Source organism: Sus scrofa, chromosome 12 (genome assembly GCF_054392235.1).
Source record: "Sus scrofa isolate SSC_HxYL_T2T_F1_AM1 chromosome 12, Sscrofa_HxYL_maternal_Yorkshire_Landrace_v2.0, whole genome shotgun sequence".
NCBI classification, from domain to species: domain Eukaryota; kingdom Metazoa; phylum Chordata; class Mammalia; order Artiodactyla; family Suidae; genus Sus; species Sus scrofa.
In genome coordinates, this window is record NC_139394.1 from 42,434,754 (window position 1) to 42,453,902 (window position 19,149).

The window sequence follows — 19,149 nt, forward strand, 5'->3', positions numbered from 1 at the left end:
ATATGTTGCATAAATTATATAAAACATACTTTGCTCCCTTGGAATTTATGTATAATCTATGGATAAGAGTATAAGGAATAGAGTTCCATTGTGGCACGGTGGAAATGAATCCAACTAGGAACCATGAGGTTGTTGGGTTAGGGATCTGGTGTTGCTGTGGCTGTGACTTAGGCTGGCAACTGCAGCTGTGATTCAACTCCTAGCCTGGGAACTCCCATGTGCCACATGTGTGGCCCTAAAAAGCAAAAAAAAAAAAAAAAAGGAATATAAGGAATAGGAGTTCCCATCGTGGCTCCTCAGCAGAAACGATCTGACTAGCATCCATGAGGATGCAGGTTTGGTCCCTGGCCTTGCTCAGTGGGTTAAGGATCCGGCTTTGCTGTGAGCTGTGGTGTAGGTAGCAGATGAATCTCAGATCCCCGAGTTGCTGCGGCTGCAGTATAGGCTGGCAGCTGCAGCTCTAATTTGACCCCTAACCTGGGAACCTCCGTATGCCGCAAGTGTGGCCCTAAAAAGCAAAAAAAAAAAAAAAAAAAAAAAAAAGATAGTTAAAACTTCTAAACATTGGAGTTCCCGTCGAGGAGCTGTGGCTCAGTGGTAGTTCCTGCCGTGGCTCAGAGGGTAACGAATCTGACTAGGAACCATGAGGTTTTGGGTTTGATCCCTGGCCTCGCTCAGTGGGTTAAGGATCTGGTGTTGCCATGAGCTGTGGTGTAAGTCGAAGACACGGCTCAGATCCCACGTTGCTGTGGCTCTGGCGTAGGCTATCGGCTACAGCTCCAATTAGACCCCTAGCCTGGGAACCTCCATATGCTGCGGGTGTGGCCCTAAAAGGACAAAAAGCAAAACAAAACAAAACGAAACAAAAACAAACAAACAAACAAAAAACACGACTAGTATCCATAGGATACAGGTTCGATCCCTGGCCTCACTCAGTGGGGTTAAGGATATGGCATTGCTGTGCCAGACAACGAACAAAAAAACTTCTAAACATTGTTTTGAGGAGTTCCCGTCGTGGCTCAGTGGTTAATGAATCCAACTTGGAACCATGAGGTTTCGGGTTCGATCCCTGACCTGGCTCAGTGGGTTAAGGATCTGGTGTTGCCATGAGCTGTGGTGTAGGTTGCAGATGCGGCTCAGATCCTGCGTTGCTGTGGCTCTGGTGTAGGCCGGCAGCTACAGCTCCGATTCGACCCCTAGCCTGGGAACCTCCATATGCCGAGGGAGCAGCCCTAGAAAAGGCAAAAAGACAAAAAAAAACCCATTGTTTTGCAATGAAGTAATTTTCTAAGCATTCTTCCCTCAAATAATTGATTTTATCATATTTGTAGCACCCAGGCTACCTCTTTGAGAATGAACAATTTTTTTTTTTTTTTTTGCTTTTTAGGGGTACACCTTTGGCATATGCAGGTTCCCAGGCTAGGGGTCTAATCGGAGCCGTAGCCGCTGGCCTACGCCAGCCAGAGCCACAGCAATGCAGAATCTGAGCTGTGTCTGCAATCTAAACTACAGCTCTCAGCAATGCAGGATCCTTAACCCACTGAGCAAGGCCAGGGATCAAATCCGCAACCTCATGGTTCCTAGTGAGATTCATTAACCACTGAGCCAGGACAGGAACACCAACACTTTTTTAAACTTAGATCTAAATCCTCAAGATGAATATCCCTTCTTTGCTAGTACCCAGTGTGTACTCAGCAATTAAGATGATTCAAATTAGCAACTTGACCCAGCAATCCCACTCTTGGGCATATATCCAGACAAAAATTACATTGAAAAAGATACATGCACCCATATGTTCATCACAGCATTATTCTCAATAGCTAAGATATGGAAACAACCTAAATGCACATCGACAGATGAATGGATTAGAAAGATGTGGTACATATATACAATGGAATACTACTCAGCCATAAAAAGGACAAAATAATGCCATTTGCAGCACCATGGATGGAACTAAACTCTCATACTTAGTGAAGTCAGAAAAAGAAAGACACCATGTGATATCACACATGAGGAGCCTCAAATATGGCACAAATGATCTATTGACAAAACTGAAAAGATCATGGACATGTAGTACAGACTTAAGTTTGTTGAGGGGGGAGGGGAAGGGATTGGGATGGATTGGGAGTCTGGGGTTAGTGGACAAAAACTCTTGCATTTGGAGTGGACGAGCAATGAGATCCTGCTGTATAGCACAGGGAACTATATATCTAATCACTTGTAATGGGACATCATGGAAGATAATGTAAGAAAGAGTGCACGACTGGGTCACTTTGCTGTACAACAGAAATTGACAGAACACTGTAAATCATAATAAAATTTTTTAATTAAAAATACAAAATTAGCACTTATATATTGAACTTTTTTTTTTTTTTTGTCTTTTTGCTATTTCTTGGGCCACTCCCACGGCATATGGAGGTTCCCAGGCTAGGGGTCTAATCGGAGCTGTAGCCACCAGCCTATGCCAGAGCCACAGCAACGCAGGATCTGAGCCGCGTCTGCAACCTACACAGCTCACGGCAACGCCGGATCGTTAACCCACTGAGCAAGGCCAGGGACCGAACCCGCAACCTCATGGTTCCTAGTCGGATTCGTTAACCACTGGGCCACAACGGGAACTCCTTGAACTTGTCATTTTTAATGTCCTTTACTGACCATAATCCAAAGGAAGTTTATAAGGTATAAAGTAGGTATATTCCTTGATATAGTCTTTATAGGAGCACCTTCAGAGCTTTAAAGCAACAGTATTCTTTTTTTTTTTTGTTAAGAGTGTTTTTACATAAAACAAAAGATTCTCTAAAAATGCCCAGGTTCTGGCTATGTAGTCTAATCTGTCAGAACCTACATGCACATCCTGTCTGCATATCCTGAATTTAAGCGAAGGATCACACACTGTTGTGCTCTCCATTAGAGCCAAAGACATAAATACTTACTGGATAATCATACCTTTGGGACTGAACAATGGTTCTTCCAGTTTATTATGTCACCTACCCTAATAGTGACCACACAATGTCATAAGTCAACATAGCTAAGGATGCACTGTGGGGTTTTTTGTTGTGAATGTCTAAGATTTCACGTGATAACCAAAATACTTTTTAAAGGTCAGTATCACAGCTCTAGCCTATTCTAACAGGAGATACAGATGTCACCAGAATTAGTTAGTTGCAAATGGACTGATCCTTAAAATCGTCAAAGCTTTCATAGGCTAAATACTTTCCAACAATTTTGGTTTTACAAACAGGTCTTCAAAGCCTTAAAGGTAGGAACTGAGTACATGGTGGAATGATGTATACATGACTTTGTCCTGACAGCAGCTCTCCTTCTCAGAAGAGGGTCAGAGGGAAAGGCCTTTGGCCAGTACCAGTACTTTGCCCAAGGGAACCGGTGTCCTGACTGAGTCTTTAAGTTAATATTAACCCAGCTCAAGAAGTTTCTCTGCCCGGGACGTATACACAAGCCATAGTCTTCTATTCGCCTCCATTGTTATCAACAACAAAAAACTGTCAGCACTTAAATATTTTTGCCCCCCCCCTCCCTCCGGCGATATCTGGACTCAAGTCTGGGAAGCAGCGACGCGGCTGGCTCCTGGTGAATCGGGGGTCACGGAAAGCGGCGTCAAGGACTTAGAAACCAGCCCAGAATTTGTCTCTTAGCCCCCGGATGCTCGTCTCCCCTTCCCGCACTCCCGTCTTCTGCTCTCAGTGCCCTGGAAAGTCTCAGCTCCTCTCCACTTACCCAAGTCCTCACTGGGCCCCGACCCTCGGGTCGGCCCTGAGTCATCTCGGCTCCGCTCCCTTCGCCCCTCGGCTCTCGGGAGAGCGGTTCCTAGGCCCGCGCAGTGGGGGACCTACTCACTCCTCCTAGCAGCCCTATTTCGGATTTATGTGAGTAGCTAGACGAGGAGGAGGGTGCAGGTCACGCATCGGAGACACCCCCCAGGGGAACACCCCACCCCCTCCATCAGGGTTTCGAAAGAGGGGACCAAAGAGCAGCCTTCTGGAGTCTCGGAGTCTCGCGAGAGGAGGCGGGGCCCCCGCCCGGCGCTCTCGGCCCCTCCCTGCCCCACCCTCCCCAAGTCCCCCGCCCTCCCTCCCCCACTACCCGTGGCGCGAGCGGCTGACTGAGCCTGGAGAGGAAACGGCATTCGGAGCCGCGCTCCCGCCCAGGCCGGCCCTGACGCGGGCCTCGTCAGCCGGTAACGGGGAGCCGAGGTGGGGGTCAGGGAGGCGACCACGAAAACGGTGAAGGTCAGAACCGTGAGACCACCTCCAAGAAGTGTGAGGAAAGGGTCTGAGACTCCCACCACGGACTCCGCAGAGCTGAGGCGGGGTCGACCCCTCCCAGGGGCGGGGTCGCGCTGGGCAACTGCAGCCCAGGGGACTGACTGGGCGGGGCGCGCCCTTAAAGGGGGAGAAGGGGTCAGCTGAGGGCTCCCGGACAGTGGGCGGTGGGCAGCGGGCTGCGGGCATTGGACCGGAGGTCGGGAGTTGGGTCCTAGAACCGGGACTCCGCTGACGATCTGGGGAAGCCCCGGGGCCGGCAGGTCCCTTCCGCCTCTCCTTTGGACCCAGACTGGAGGCCGGCGGTGTGGGGGGTGGGGAGGGACAGCGGCGCGAGGGGGCGGGTCCCAGCGCTGCTCCGCGCTGATTGGCTGAGCGCGTGTGGAATCGGGTGATGGGAAACGCAGCCCAGCTCTCCTGTCCCCTCCTGCTCTTCTCCCTCCCCCCCGTGGCGAATGTGCTGCGCGGCGGCGGGTGCTTACGCTCGCGGGGTTTGGCTGTTGCAGGCAGGAGCAGGGAGGAGGCGGCAGCGGCAGCGGCAGGAGCGGCGGCGGCGGCAGCAGCAGCTGGGAGGAGGTGGTGACGGTGGCAACGGCAGCGTCGGGGACGATGGCGCGACTGGTGGCAGTGTGCAGGGACGGGGAGGAGGAGTTCCCCTTCGAGAGAAGGCAGATTCCCCTCTACATAGACGACACCCTCACGGTGAGCGGGCCGGGCCGGGCCGGGCTCGCCGCTCCCCTGGCAGCTGTTTCCCCTCCTCCCCCTCCCCCAGGCCGAGCGCTGCGCACTGGAGAAAGAGTGTGTTGCAACTCCTAGGCGAGGCCTTCTCTCCGGCAGGCCCCACAAACTCGCCTTTGCAGTGGGTCGTACGGTAACCTCTGCGGGCCTCCAGGCTGTAGCTCCGTACGCACTTTGGGCCCCTCTCCCCGGATCTTGCTTCTTTCGGCCTTCTTCCTTCACCTTGTCCTTTTAGGGGACGGTGCTTTTGCTAAAGCACACCCCTCGGAAGGGGGTTGAAGGATCTTGGGCGTTTAGGGCCTATCCCTTACAGAAACCACCTACCCTCGGGGAGGCTTAATTATCTGGAAATGTCGCAGCTGCACTGCTACCTATATATTTCCCATCTTAATACTACAGCTCTCACTCCATAAGCATAATTACTGAGGGCAGAGTGACATGCTCTTGCACAGTAGAGATGCCACTAAAATGCTCTGATTTGTTATAAAAAGTCTCATATGCCTAGTACATTAAAACACTTATTGCTAGGCCATGACTCTTCAAAATGGGCTTTCTTGGCATTTTTCTGTACTTTACAGGTAGCACCCCCCCTTTTATTCAAGGAAGCAAAATTGTTGAATGTGTGAGAGTTGATTGCTCATCTTGAATGTCAAAACCCAGTTCTGAGTAGAGTTGGTGGTGGTACAGCATTACAGACCCTCTGCCCTGTGTTACTGTAGTATTTCCTTTAAAAGGAAATGGCAGAAATTTGAATTCAATCTGAACAGGAAATGAGTGCAGTTGCTTGTTGCAATTTTTTAAAAAAATGAAACGAACCCTTTCTGAATATCTTGAAATCTGCATTTTGATGATGCTGAAGCTTTGGGTTATACGTTTGCCTGTTTTGATAAGGTGTAACTGTCTCTTCATCGTACCATCTTTGACTTTTTTCTTTTTCAAAGGCAGTTGTTCTGTTTTGTTCCCGAATTTCTTTTTTGCAAATATCTAATGAACTTTTTTCAAATTTTGTATAAAATGCAAGTCATTGTAGAGATGCCATTCTATGCCTTTCTGTTTGCCAGTCTCAATTAAGATTTGATTGAGCTGCGGTACTTTTAAAGGGATTAGTAGAGCTATTGAATGATTTAATTTGTTAGAACTTTTTAAGTGGAAGCATCTATAATTGCCCTAGTGCTCTTTTTTTTTTTTTTCTTTTTTCATGGAAAAAGGTAGAATGATTTGGCCTGACAAAAGGTAAATAGATTTTGTGTTGATGCATTAGAAAGTGTACTTGTATGTCTTGGTCATGATTTCTGCACTTTTTGCATTAAAAGTACAATGGACTTGTATTTTAAGTAGTTTTTTTTTTTTTTAAGTAACACTCTGATCAAATTAAATGATGCATTTCTCAGTTTGAAAACTTAATATGAGTTCTTTTGTTGATATTTCCTTTCTTCTCTCTCCCTCCAACACAGACACTTTTCCAGAGCACATAGTTTGCTATCAACTTTTTATTTTGTTGTCCCAGAAAACCTTTGAAGTTAAAAAAAAAATTCTATGTGTCTGGACATAAGATTACTATTGAGCGTATATATCAAAACATAGGGGAAATCAATATGAATTTGAGCATGTACAGAGTTTGAAAAGACACTCACTGATTCTCTCCTTATGCTCGCACAACCACCTTTGATTTGAATGTAGCATTGATATATCTATCATATAGCATTTTAAAATAGCCACCTTTTGGAATGTTTTTATATTCTCTTCTCTGTACAATGATAAGAATTTCCAAAGTTTTCCATAGAAAAAGATGTAACCTTAAACTGTGATTTATTACTGTACATTTTCTCTAGAAAATTTGGGATTGGACTGACCTGGTGGTTGAGTTTGCTTTTGTTGTATTATGGACTTGTGACCCAGGCAAATAAAATTTAGGCTTTCTTAATTTAAATATTTTGAAATAGCATTTTATTTAGGAAAAGGTGCCATTTTTCTTTACTGTAGATGGGTTTTTATCACTAGGGAATGAGTGGGACTATTTATTGCTTTGTTTTGGAACTTCTGCACAGTCACTGAATGCTGGTGAATGAAAAATCTTGTCAAGAATGCATCATATTTAGGGAAAAAAGTTTCTTTCAGAACCATTCTACCAAAAGCTACTTAAAGGAAGAATGCAGAGCAAACACTTGTTGGAGAAGAGGGAGGGAAGAAGCTTGTAGCAGTGGGTTGTGCTCTGCACTGGTCCATTGATAGTTTGGTGGAATTGTATCCGTGAAGGTAACATTTGGTTTCCTCTTTGTTCCTAGGGTTCATGGGTGATACACCGAGGAAACATTGTGTGGTCATTATTTCAAATAGTCTTAGTGTCTTGTTATTTCCTAGATGTTAAATCTAGTTATAATGTTTACAATCAGTTACAGATGTTTACAAATGTTTATTGATGTAGTAACAGAAGCTGAAATCTCTAGCCTTTTTAAACTGGTGATTTTCAGTTGGATTTGTAAAATGAAATTAAGACGCTTGTATATGAGGAAGTAGCCTCCTCTTTTATGTGGTATGTTGTAGCCACATTTAAAAGACTCAAATGGTAGTTTATTGGGTTTGAATACTTGAGTACAGTCTGAAGTAGGTGGGTGGATTTGAGAAAATCTCCAATAAGTAAACTGGTGGAATGTTTAGGAAAGTGGTAGCTGAATTGCTTTTCAGCGTTAATAGAATTATGGAATAGCAGATGGACAAAATATGGATTAAATTTTAAAGACTACTTAGCAGAATTATGACTTGAAAGTATTTTTAAAGGAATTAATAGAGTGAGAATACATACTTCTTATAAAATAATCTTGAAAAAGAATTGCAAAACGCATAAAAATATCCTTAGCTCTGCTTCCCAGAGATAGCTAAGAATATAGCAGTATTTGATGTAGTTCCCATCATAGACACACAGATACACAGATGCAGAGTTGAGATGTATTGTCTTCTATAACATTTCATATCTTGCTTTCTTTCACTAAATTCACTTTTGAGAACTTTTTCTCTTTTCATTTTTTTTTTTTTTTTTTGTCTTTTTGCTATTTCTTTGGGCCACTTCCTCGGCATATGGAGGTTCCCAGGCTAGGGGTCTAATCGGAGCCATAACCACCTGCCTACGCCACAGCCACAGCAACTCGGGATCCCAGCTGCGTCTGCAACCTACACCACAGGTCACGGCAACGCCGGATCATTAACCCACTGAGCAAGGGCAGGGACCGAACCTGCAACCTCATGGTTCCTAGTCGGGTTCGTTAACCACTGCGCCACGACAGGAACTCCTCTTTTCATTCTTAAACAGCTTTAATGGCCATGTAACACTTTGTTGTTTGACATTCCATAATGTAATCTTGGATGTAGAGGTGGTTCTAGTTTTTGCTGTAAATAATACTCTAAGAATGTGAGTAATGTATAAATCTGCATTAACAATTTTTTCAGGCTTTTGAAAGTAAAATTACTGGATCAAAGGATAAAAACTTTTTATAAAGTTCCTCATTCTTACTGTCAAATTGCTACAATATTTCAGGAACACAGTTTACTCTCCTAATTCAGAACAATCTAAATGGACTAGAAAATCTGATAAGGGTTTTTATCTGAGACTTAAGGAAATTAAAAATGTAGCATTTTCCTCTTGGGGATTAGGTATTTAGTATTTGTTAAAAGTTTAATATTTGTCGTTTGTGTTCAGCTCTTGATTAAATATTTAACTAATTTACCAAAGGTGATAGGTGTTATAAATGGCTGTGAGGATGAGGAAGTAAAAAGTAAAGCTAAAGGGACAGTGATTTTAATAAATACAAACTTAGCATTGTTGGGTTAGGACTTGTGAGTATACACTAAGAACAGATTATTTGTGGTCAGGAGAAACCAGGATGGGTAAGAGTGAAAGTGAGTAATGGATTCAATAAACTTTATAAAGCAGTAATTGCAGGACAGTGACTTGTTCTATTTTTGGCTAGCTAGGGATAGGCAACCTCATCATGAAGCCAGACACTAATGATTCCTCTGTGAGGCCACACCTGAAATACTTTACATGACTGTCTTCCTTTAGGTAACCTAGAGTCTGAAGATTAAGTCAAGGAAGTGGTTTTAAAAAATGGGGAAAAATAATGCTGCTATCCTGTTTATCTTCCTCTTTTCTTTTTCCCCTTTTTCTTATGGTGAGTTCACATTGAAAAACATATAGTGATTGGCTGGTAAACAGCAAGGTAAAAAGCCATTGTCCTAAGTGAAAGGAAAGGGTAGAATAATAAGTGTGATTGCAGAGTCTCTAAGTAAGTGGTATTAAGTAAGTACAAGAGAAAATTTAGTATTATCCAAGCCAGTGAAACCCAAGAAAGATGCAATATAAGACCTGATCTTGACATCTTCTGTCTTCCTTTTATTTTTTTTTTCAGGGCCGCATATGGAGGTTCCCAGGCTAGGGTCGAATCAGAAGCCACTAGCCTACACCCAGCCACGGCAACGCGGGATCTGAGCCGCATCTGCGACCTACACCACAGCTCATGCCAACACTGGATCGATCCTTAACCCACTGAGCAGGGTCAGGGATTGAACCTGCGTCCTCATGGATGCTAGTCAGATTCATTAACAGCTGAGCCACAGCAGGAGCTCTTGATCGTGACATTTTCTATACTAGTTAGATGAAAATAAAATTATTGGGAATGAGGAGTTTTTTGTTTTTTTATAAATTTTAACCCTCTTCTTTACTGACTTTTTAAAAAGAATTCTTGGGAGTTCCCATTGTGGCTCAGTGGTAATGAACCCAACTAGTATCCATGAGGATTGAGTTCAATCCTTGGTCTCACTCAGTGGGTTAAGGATGTGGCATTTCTGTGAGGTGCTGGGTAGGTCATAGACGTGACTTGGATCTGGTGTTGCTGTGGCTGTGGAGTAGGCCGGCAGCTGTGGCTCTGATTCCACCCCTAGCCTGGGAACCTCCACATGTCATGGGTGCAGCCCTAAAAAAAAAAGAAAAGAATTCCTAAAGGAGGTATTATCCATTAAATTTTATATACATATATATATTTTTTAATTTGTTTTTTTTGTCTTTTTTTGCTATTTCTTGGGCCGCTCCCACGGCATATGGAGGTTCCCAGGCTAGGGGTCTAATCGGAGCCATAGCCACCAGCCTATGCCAGAGCCACAGCAACTCGGGATCCGAGCCTCGTCTGCAACCTACACCACAGCTCACGGCAACGCTGAATCTAACCCACTGAGCAAGGGCAGGGACCGAACCCTCAACCTCACGGTTCCTGGTCAGATTCGTTAACCACTGCGCCACTATGGGAACTCTATACATATATATTTTATTATTTATTTATTTATTTATTTTGTCTTTTTGCTATTTCTTGGGCGGTTCCCGCAGCATATGGAGGTTCCCAGGCTAGGGGTCGAATTGGAGCTGTAGCCACTGGCCTACGCCAGAGCCACAGCAACGCAGGATCCGAGCCGCGTCTGCAACCTACACCACAGCTCACGGCAATGCCGGATCGTTAACCCACTGAGCAAGGGCAGGGATCACACCTGCAACCTCATGGTTCCTAGTCGGATTCGTTATCAACTGCGCCACGACGAGAACTCCACACACATACATACATATTTTAAAGCTCAGCTAATATGTCTCAATCTGTTGACCTCTGCTTTAATTATTAAAACAATAAAATATAGTTGATCAGAATAAAAATACAGAGTCAGGAGTTCCCTTTGTGGCTCAGTGGTTAATGAATCTGGCTAGGAACCATGAGGTTTCAGGTGTGATCCCTGGCCTCGCTTAGTGGGTTAAGGATCCGGCATTGCCGTGAGCTGTGGTGTAGGTTGCAGATGCGGCTTAGATCCGGCGTTGCTGAGGCTGTGGTGTGGGCCAGCGGCTATAGCTCTGATTCGACCCCTAGCCTGGGAACCTCCATATGCCATGGGTGTGGCCCTAAAAAGACAAAAAGACAAAAAAAACAAAAAAAAAAAAAAACACAACAAAAAACAGAATTTAGAATTTCACCAATGAACTGGACTGTTAAGACCTTGATTTGGTAAATTGATAGATTCATCTTAAAATAGTGTAGATAATTGTCTCAGTTTTTTTAGGATGGCGATTAGTATGTGGTGATGTGTATTTTGTGTTAAGCAAGTGAAAATGCAAAGCAAGGTAATAGTTGCTATAATGGTAGAATGTGATTTGGTGAAATAGTAGAAGTGATTTGCAGTGTTCTGTTGAGTTACAAGGCTTTAAAAGTTTGCCTATTTTATGTCTTGACAGTTAAATTTCTTTGTTTTTAAACCATGTGGTGATTCCAGAAATCTTAATGTGAGTTAATTGTACTATTCTTTTATCAGTTTTCATGGGCCAGGATTTCTAATACCAGGCTTATTAAGACTAGTGACCATTTTTTCTTTGTACTGTTGGCAAAGTTAATGTATGACAGTGCTTAGAACAATGTCTAGTATATGGAAAGTTACAGAAGTATCTTTATTATAACTGCCACCACTCTTTGGAGATATTCTAAGATGACTATGAGATGGAAAACTGGAGAGAAGCTGATAAACCTGAATGAAAATTGGATAATTGATCCTAAAACTGTGAGATATGGACATGTAGTCTGTATGTATGGAAGAAGAAACTTCTAGAGCAGTAAAAGCTCTTGAGATGGAAGTAATTGCTGAATATGGTATAATGAATATAGAATTGGAAACAAGGAACAAGCTCTCTTCCCTCTGATCATAAGTGGTATACGTGTATTATAATACATTTGGGAAAGGTAGGAACACGTCAAAAAAGTCATCTATCTTTACACTGCCTAGACATAGCCACATCTACTATGTATCTTCTTTTTCTGTAGAGAATATACACATAAAATGTGGGTCCTATTGTACATGCAGGTTTTGGTTCTGTGAAATACACTGAAGTCCTCTGAGTTGTTGAGTCGATGTTTGCATCATTGTCCATCCTTGGTATCCACTGTGTCTCTATTTCACATGTTCAGTATTCCCCTCTTAGCAAATCAAGAAAAGGTCTTGTATTTATCGCTTAGTTGTTTAGCGGTCAGTTTATTGTTAGAACAAGCATGTTTTAAGGCTCTCATTTCTAATGTGGAGGGGAAAGAATGGTCACTTGATTAAAGAAGCAGGTCTTGGTGGTGCTGGTTGGTGAAGGAGGGTATCTTTTTAAGATCATATTCAACCAGGTGGGGTTTATTAGTTTTCTGTTTTCGCCTCAAATGGGTCTCTCTATCCTGACCTCACTCTTTGGGTGTGTAGGTGCTTGTGGCCCTTGTCATCTGAAAATAGAAGTTTGTCTTAGCACAGTATGTTTGATGTTTTTAACAATGTTTTAGTCAAGATATAAATGTGTTACTTTATTTCATTGTTTTAAAGGCATCCCTTTTTTTACATTTGACATCTCTGAAATTGTGATGAGGCTTTTCCTGGGTGACATCCTCCAGTAACAGTGGCTCTTTCCTAGTGGTACACAGTTAAGGTACTTCTTAAAGGTATCACAGATCAGTGAAATGTGCTGATTACTAATTCCCATTATCTGATATTCTCAAACATCCTTAATCTTTCTTTATCTCCCTCTTCTTCTGATAGCGAAATTTGATAATCAAATAAATATCTCAGCATATCTTTCCTTTTACTGATTAGAGCAGGCATTTACCGTGTGCTGGGTACTATTGTGAGTACTTTATATAAAATGAAATTATTTTATATATATATGTATATATAGTCGTTTATGTGATAAAATTTACTATTTGGTAGTTAAGGGAAATAACTAAAAATAGGGTGTTTAATGTATATCAGGTTATTTCATTCTTTTTTTTTTTTAATTTTTTAATTTTTTGGAGTTCCCGTCCTGGCTCAGTGGTTAACGAATCTGACTAGGAACCATGAGGTTGCGGATTCGATCCCTGCCCTTGCTCAGTAGGTTAGGGATCCGGTGTTGCCGTGAGCTGTGGTGTAGGTTGTAGACGCGCGGCTCGGATCCCGCATTGCTGTGGCTCTGGCGCAGGCCGGCAGCTATAGCTCTGATTCCACCCCTAGCCTGGGAGCCTCCATATGCCGCAGGAGCGGCCCAAGAAATGGCAAAAAGCGGCCCAAGAAATGGCAAAAAGACAAATAAATAAATAAATAGTAAATAATAAAAATAAAAAAATAAAAATGATTACTTAGTCTCATTTTACAAATGAGGAAGCTGAAAATCAGACAGGTTAAGTTAACTTGCCTAGAATTATGACATAAATTGTAAGCAGTAGAGCTGGGATTTGAAATATTGTCTGCCTGACGTCATTGTCCTTCCTTTTAATGACTGTACCATTTCTGGCTTTAGAAACTATAACTTGGAATTTTTTTTTTTTTTTTTTTTTTTTTTTTTTTTACTTTTTAGGTCTGCACCCCCAGCTTATGGAGGTTCCCAGGCTAGGGGTCAAATCAGAGCTGCAGCTGCCAGCCTATGCTATAGCCACAGCAATGCAGGATCCAAGCTGCCTCTGTGACCTACACCACAGCTCCCAGCAACGCCGGATTCTTAACCCACTGAGCTAGGCTAGGGATTGAACCTGCAGTCTTATGCTTATTAGTTGAATTTGTTTCTGATGCATCACAACGGGAAGTCCTGGTTTGTTTGTTTTTTTTTTTATCTTTTTGACAGAGAGTGGTGGGGGGTGCAAATCTGGCTTTAGGGGTCTATTTCTATTCTAGGAGACTATTTATAGTCTGTCCTGTTCAAAGAAGATAATTGATTTTTATTTTTTTGCATATTAAGATGGTGATGGAATTTCCTGACAACGTGTTAAATCTCGATGGTCATCAAAATAATGGTGCGCAACTAAAGCAGTTCATTCAGGTAATAGTTTTAAAAATTAATGTTTTAAATGTGTGTGTGTGTGTGTGTGTGTGTGTTTTGCCTTTTCTAGGGCTGCACCCATGGCATATGGAGGTTCCCAGGCTAGGGATCTAATAGGGAGCTGTAGCTGCCGGCCTACACCACAGCCACAGCAACTCGGGATCCGAGCCGTGTCTGCGACCTACACCACAGCTCACGGCAATGCCAGATCCTTAACCCACTGAGAAAGTCCAGGGATCGAACCCGCAACCTCATAGTTCTTGGTCGGATTCGTTAACCACTGTGCCACGACGGGAACTCCTGTATGTGTGTGTTTTAAAGAGTCATTTAAAACATTAGCTGTAAGTATTAATTTTGTTTTACCTATGCCTTTTTAGATCTTAAGGTTGCGCTGAAGTTGTTTTCTCTTACTGTTGCCCCATGTGTATTTGCATACCTGTGATGTGAAAAAATGAAAAAGATCTTCAGTGGTGGTGTATTATCATTTTCCATACCTGTAGGCTTTAATTTCACCAGTTTAATTTTATTTATTTTTAAAATTTGATTTCTTTTTTTTTTAAAGATAGACAACTTTTCTTTTTGTTTTTTTGTGGGGGTTTTTGGTTATTTTTCTTTTTATAGCAGCACCTGTGGCATGTAGAAGTTCCCAGGCTAGGGATTGAATCGGAGTTACAGCTGCCAGCCTACACCACAGCCACAGCAACAATGGATCTCAGCCTTGTCTGCAACCTGCATTGCAGCTTGTGGCAATGCTGAATCCTTAACCCACTGAGTGAGGCCAGGGATTCAACCTGCATCTTCATGGACTGATGTTGGGCTTTTAACCCACTGAGCTGCAAATGGGAACTTCAAAGATAGACAGCTTTTCATTGAGAACGTCTTTTTTTTTTCCTGCAGTAGTTGTTTTATTTAAGTAAAAGAAATTAAGCCTGTGTAATGAATTTTCTGGTTTTTATTTAATTCTTAAGCAATGTGACACTTTGTAAATACACTGTATAATCAAGATATATGGTTACCTTATTTCAAAACTCTATTTCAACTCGTGGAGAAAACTTTGAATGAAAGATTGATGGTAAATGTGAGAATATCTTTCTTGGGAGTCATTTGACTTTCCTACCTTTTTTCTTTCTTTCTTTTTTGTAAAGTGAAGTATAACTTGTAGTGTAACTATAACTCCATTTAGGTAGAAGTTATGTACTAGAGTACGTAACTACTAGAGTTTTGCCCCTTTCTCTACAGCTTTGGTTTTTCTTCCTTATCATAACCAACAGATAACATTCATATGCACCAGCATATTAGTTACTCACTGCAGGCTCCTACATAGGTAAGATAGGCCTTGTTCTCTCCTACTAATCCATAACACACCTGTCCGTACCTCCAGGTTGAGAATTGCCACTCTCCGTGACCACCATCCTAACTTGACTTGTGTAGCTAAACTTAGCATGTTGTTAAAGGTTGAGAAGAAGACATGGTAAAGCTGTGTTGTGTCTTCATTTTTTCTTTTCTTTCTCGCCTTTAAAATTTTTTAATTTTAAGTGAGAGTACTAAACAATACTCATTGAACAAGCACTAGATTTCCAGCTGCAGGGCTTCTTTTTGCTATGCTGGGGCACATACAGCAGAGCCCTGGTGATCTAAGCAGAGCTTGTTATACCGTAGATTCTAGAACTGGGGCAGGGGGTTATGGAGCAAGCTCAGTTTAGCATGGACAAGGCCGCCTACCTTGCCTTTCTGACCTGGTTGCAGATAGAGATGGCAAGCCCCATCCAGGTTGTACTTAGTGCACAAGGATAGGAACCAGAAGTAGTAGTAAGTCATTTTATGTCTTTCTTAAAGGACTCTACTTTTCTTTCCTTCTTTATCTCAGCGACATAGTATGCTTAAGCAGCAAGATCTAAGCATTGCCATGATGGTGACATCACGTGAAGTCTTGAGTGCGCTTTCTCAGCTTGTCCCGTGTGTTGGTTGTCGACGCAGTGTGGAGCGCCTCTTTTCCCAGCTTGTAGAGTCTGGAAATCCTGCCCTTGAACCCCTGACAGTAGGGCCTAAGGGAGTCCTATCTGTAACTCGAAGCTGCATGACTGATGCAAAGAAGCTTTATACGTTATTTTATGTACATGGGTGAGTATAATCAATTAGGAAAAAATGGTTTTGTTTTTCTAAATTTGGCTGGGGCAAAGCTTGAATCCAAATTCAATGATTTTATTGAGTAACTTCTATGTGCCAGTAATTATAAAGTTTCTTTTTCTCATATGGTACAAGTCAGGAAGTAAGCACATACATAATTTGTCAAGAATGGTAAGTTTCAAAGAAAAACTCCTAAGGAAGATAGAGAAAGAATAGATAGAATTCATATGGAGATTGGCCAAGGAAGGCCACCTCTGGTAAAATGACATTGAATATAGACTTGAATAAAGTGACTGTGTGGACCCTGTAGATATCTGGGGGGGGAAGGCTGAGAAGGAATAGCAGGTGTAAAGGTTTAGAGGTTGGAGTTTTACTGGCATGTTTGAAGAACAGCAAGGAAACTATTGTGGCTGGAGCCAGATGAATGAGGGAACAGTAATAAAAGATGAGGTCAGGGGAGTAATAAAAGGCCTAATTAAGTAGTACCATCCTGAGGTTATTTATTTTTTTTAACTGAGTGATATAGGAATATTTTGGAGGGTTTTGAGCAGAGGAGTAACATGGTCTGGCTTGAAGTTTTGCTTATTTTGACCTCTATGTTAGGAGACTAAATGGAAGGTTAGTGGAAGGGTAGAGAAACGGGGGCTATTTAATAATCCATGCAAGAAATAATAGTGACCAGTATAGTTGCTACAGAGAACTTGAGAAATGGTTGTATCCTGGGTGTGTGTGTGTGTGTGTGTGTGTGTGTGTGTGTGTGTGTGTGTGTCTGTCTGTCTTTTTAGAACCTCGCCCACGGCACATGGAGGTTCCCAGGCCAGGGATCGAATTAGAGCCACAGCCACAGCAATGCCAGATCCAAGCCACGTCCACCACCTACACCACAGTTCATGGCAACTCCCGATCTCTAACCCACTGAGCAAGGCCAGGGATTGAACCCGTGTCCTCATGGATACTAGTCAGATTTGTCTCTGCTAAGCCATGATGGGAACTCCGCATCCTGGGTGTATTTTGATGAATGAACTGGTAGGATTTTAGGATAGATTGGGTATGGAAGATGGCATCCAGGATGATTCCCAGATTTGGGGTCTGAAGAACAGGCCAGATGGTTTCCATTTACTGAGGTGGCTACGACTAGAGGAGAGAAGAGCTGGATGTGTTAAGTTTGAGATACCTGTTAGGCAACCAAGTACAGTTCAGAGAGGTCTGGCTGAGAGATAGAGGTTTGTGTCAGAGTTCCGGTTGTGGCTCAGTGGTAATGAACCTGACTAGTATCCATGAGGACGTGGTTTCTATCCCTCACCTCACTCAGTGGGTTAAAGGATCTGGCATTGCCGGGAGCTATGGTGTAGGTCGCAGATGCGGCTCAGATCTGGTGTTGCTGTGTGGCTGTGGCATAGGCTGGCAGCATGCACCTCTGATTCGACCCCTAACAGGGGAACTTCCATATGCTGCGGGTGTGGTCCTAAAAAGACAGAAAAAAAAAAAAGAAATGTGTCATCAACACGTATATAGTATTTATATATATGTAATTTAAACCCATGAGATAACATTATCACCAAAGAGTCAGTATAAATAGGAAAAGAGAAGAGGTCCAAAGACCAAATCCTGGGGATTTCCTATTTATAAGTGGTGGGAGAAACTTTAAATTTTTACTCCACCCAAGAAAAAAGCCTTGGAGGGTTTTTGAACAGAGAAATAACACAGTGTGATGTTTTGTTTTGGAAAGATGACTCCAGCTGCTAAGTGAATTGTAGAATGTAAATGCAAAGGTTGGAAGCAAGGAGACCATTTGGCAGGCCAGCTACTGCAGTTGACTGGGCTAGAGAGGCAAACGGAACAAGGGTAGTGATGCTGGATGTGATGAGAAGTCAGTGGATTCTGGATTTATTGATTTATTTATTTTTAGGTTTTGGCCATACCCATGGCATATGGAAGTTCCCAGGCTAGGAATCAAATCCAAGCCCCAGCTGCAACCTGCACCACAGTAGTGGTAATGCCGGATCCTTAACCCACTGCACCACCGTGGGAACTCCTAATTCTCGACATACTTATTTTTTTATTTTTATTTTTTGCTTTTTAGGGCCGTACCTGCGGCATATGGAGGTTCCCAGACTAGGGATCCAATTGGTGCTACAGCCGCTGGCGTATGCCAGGGGCACAGCAATGCTGGATCCAAGCCCCGTCTGTGACCTCACCACAGCAACACCAGATCCTTTAACCCACTGAGTGAGGTCAAGGATTGAACCAGCATCCTCATGGTTCCTAGTTGGATTCATTTCTACTGCACCCCGATGGGAACTCCCGGAGATATTTAAAAGAGTTGCTAGGCTTTGCTGATTGGTCGGGTATAGGTTTTGAACATTTCGAATTATATATTTTTATATTTGCATACAATTTCTATTGGAGGCTTCTCATCAAGGATAGTGTATGTTTAGATAGTGTTTGGACAGGGGAATATGGCTGAGAGTCAGGTAGCAATCAGTCGTAAAATATTTTGAGTGCTAGGAACACTGCTACATACAATGCAGATGCAAAGATGAATGAGACAGATGCTGTCTAGGGGAAGTGTGTAGAATAGAGCAGGTCTTCTTCAACATTTTGACAGGAATGAAATGAGAATATAAATGTCCAGACCCTTGGGTTAGAATTTTTGTTTTTCTTCTTTTTAGGGCTGTACCCACAGTATATGGAAGTTCCCGGAGCTAGAGGTCAAATCAGAGCTGCAGTTGCCAGCCACAGCCACAGCCATGCTAGATCCAAGCTGCATCCGCAGCCTATGCTACAGCTTGCAGCAACTCAGGATCCTTAACCACTTAACAAGGCCAGGGATCAAACCTGCACTCACACGGATACTAGTCAGGTTCTTAGTCTGCTGAGCCACAGTGGGAATTCCCTTGGGTTAGAATTTATTTGATGACTAAGTTTCAAATTAAGTGATTATGTCTGTAATAAATACTTTAAATATATTTCTCACTCAAAGGCAGTAATAGATCTCTTGAAAATTCTAAAGAAAAATTAATGTTAATCAAACCTTTAATGGTTTATTTTTAATTAGGTCCAAACTAAATGACATGATAGATGCTATTCCAAAAAGTAAAAAGAACAAGAGATGTCAGTTGCACTCCTTAGATACGCACAAACCAAAACCTTTGGGGTAAG

At 42.7% G+C, this 19,149-nt stretch overlaps 2 protein-coding genes across 15 annotated transcripts in view; one reads left to right on the forward strand and one right to left on the reverse strand.

Moving 5' to 3' along the window:
- Positions 1–3,970, reverse strand: part of MYO19 (myosin XIX) — a 53,233-nt gene extending 49,263 nt beyond the window's left edge. For all 7 annotated transcript variants that reach the window (XR_014821322.1, XR_014821326.1, XM_021067311.2 and 4 more), the window contains exon 1: positions 3,736–3,970. The gene's annotated coding sequence lies outside the window, so the exon portion shown is untranslated. The remainder of the gene's footprint in view (positions 1–3,735) is intronic.
- An 818-nt stretch (positions 3,971–4,788) lies between these two features.
- GGNBP2 (gametogenetin binding protein 2) overlaps positions 4,789–19,149 on the forward strand; it is a 36,999-nt gene continuing 22,638 nt past the window's right edge. For all 8 annotated transcript variants that reach the window (XM_005669023.4, XM_005669026.4, XM_005669025.4 and 5 more), the window contains exons 1-4: positions 4,789–4,982; positions 13,780–13,860; positions 15,728–15,981; positions 19,046–19,144. In XM_005669023.4, the coding sequence (XP_005669080.2) occupies positions 4,890–4,982; positions 13,780–13,860; positions 15,728–15,981; positions 19,046–19,144 (527 nt within the window). In that variant the 5' untranslated portion in view covers positions 4,789–4,889. The remainder of the gene's footprint in view (positions 4,983–13,779; positions 13,861–15,727; positions 15,982–19,045; positions 19,145–19,149) is intronic.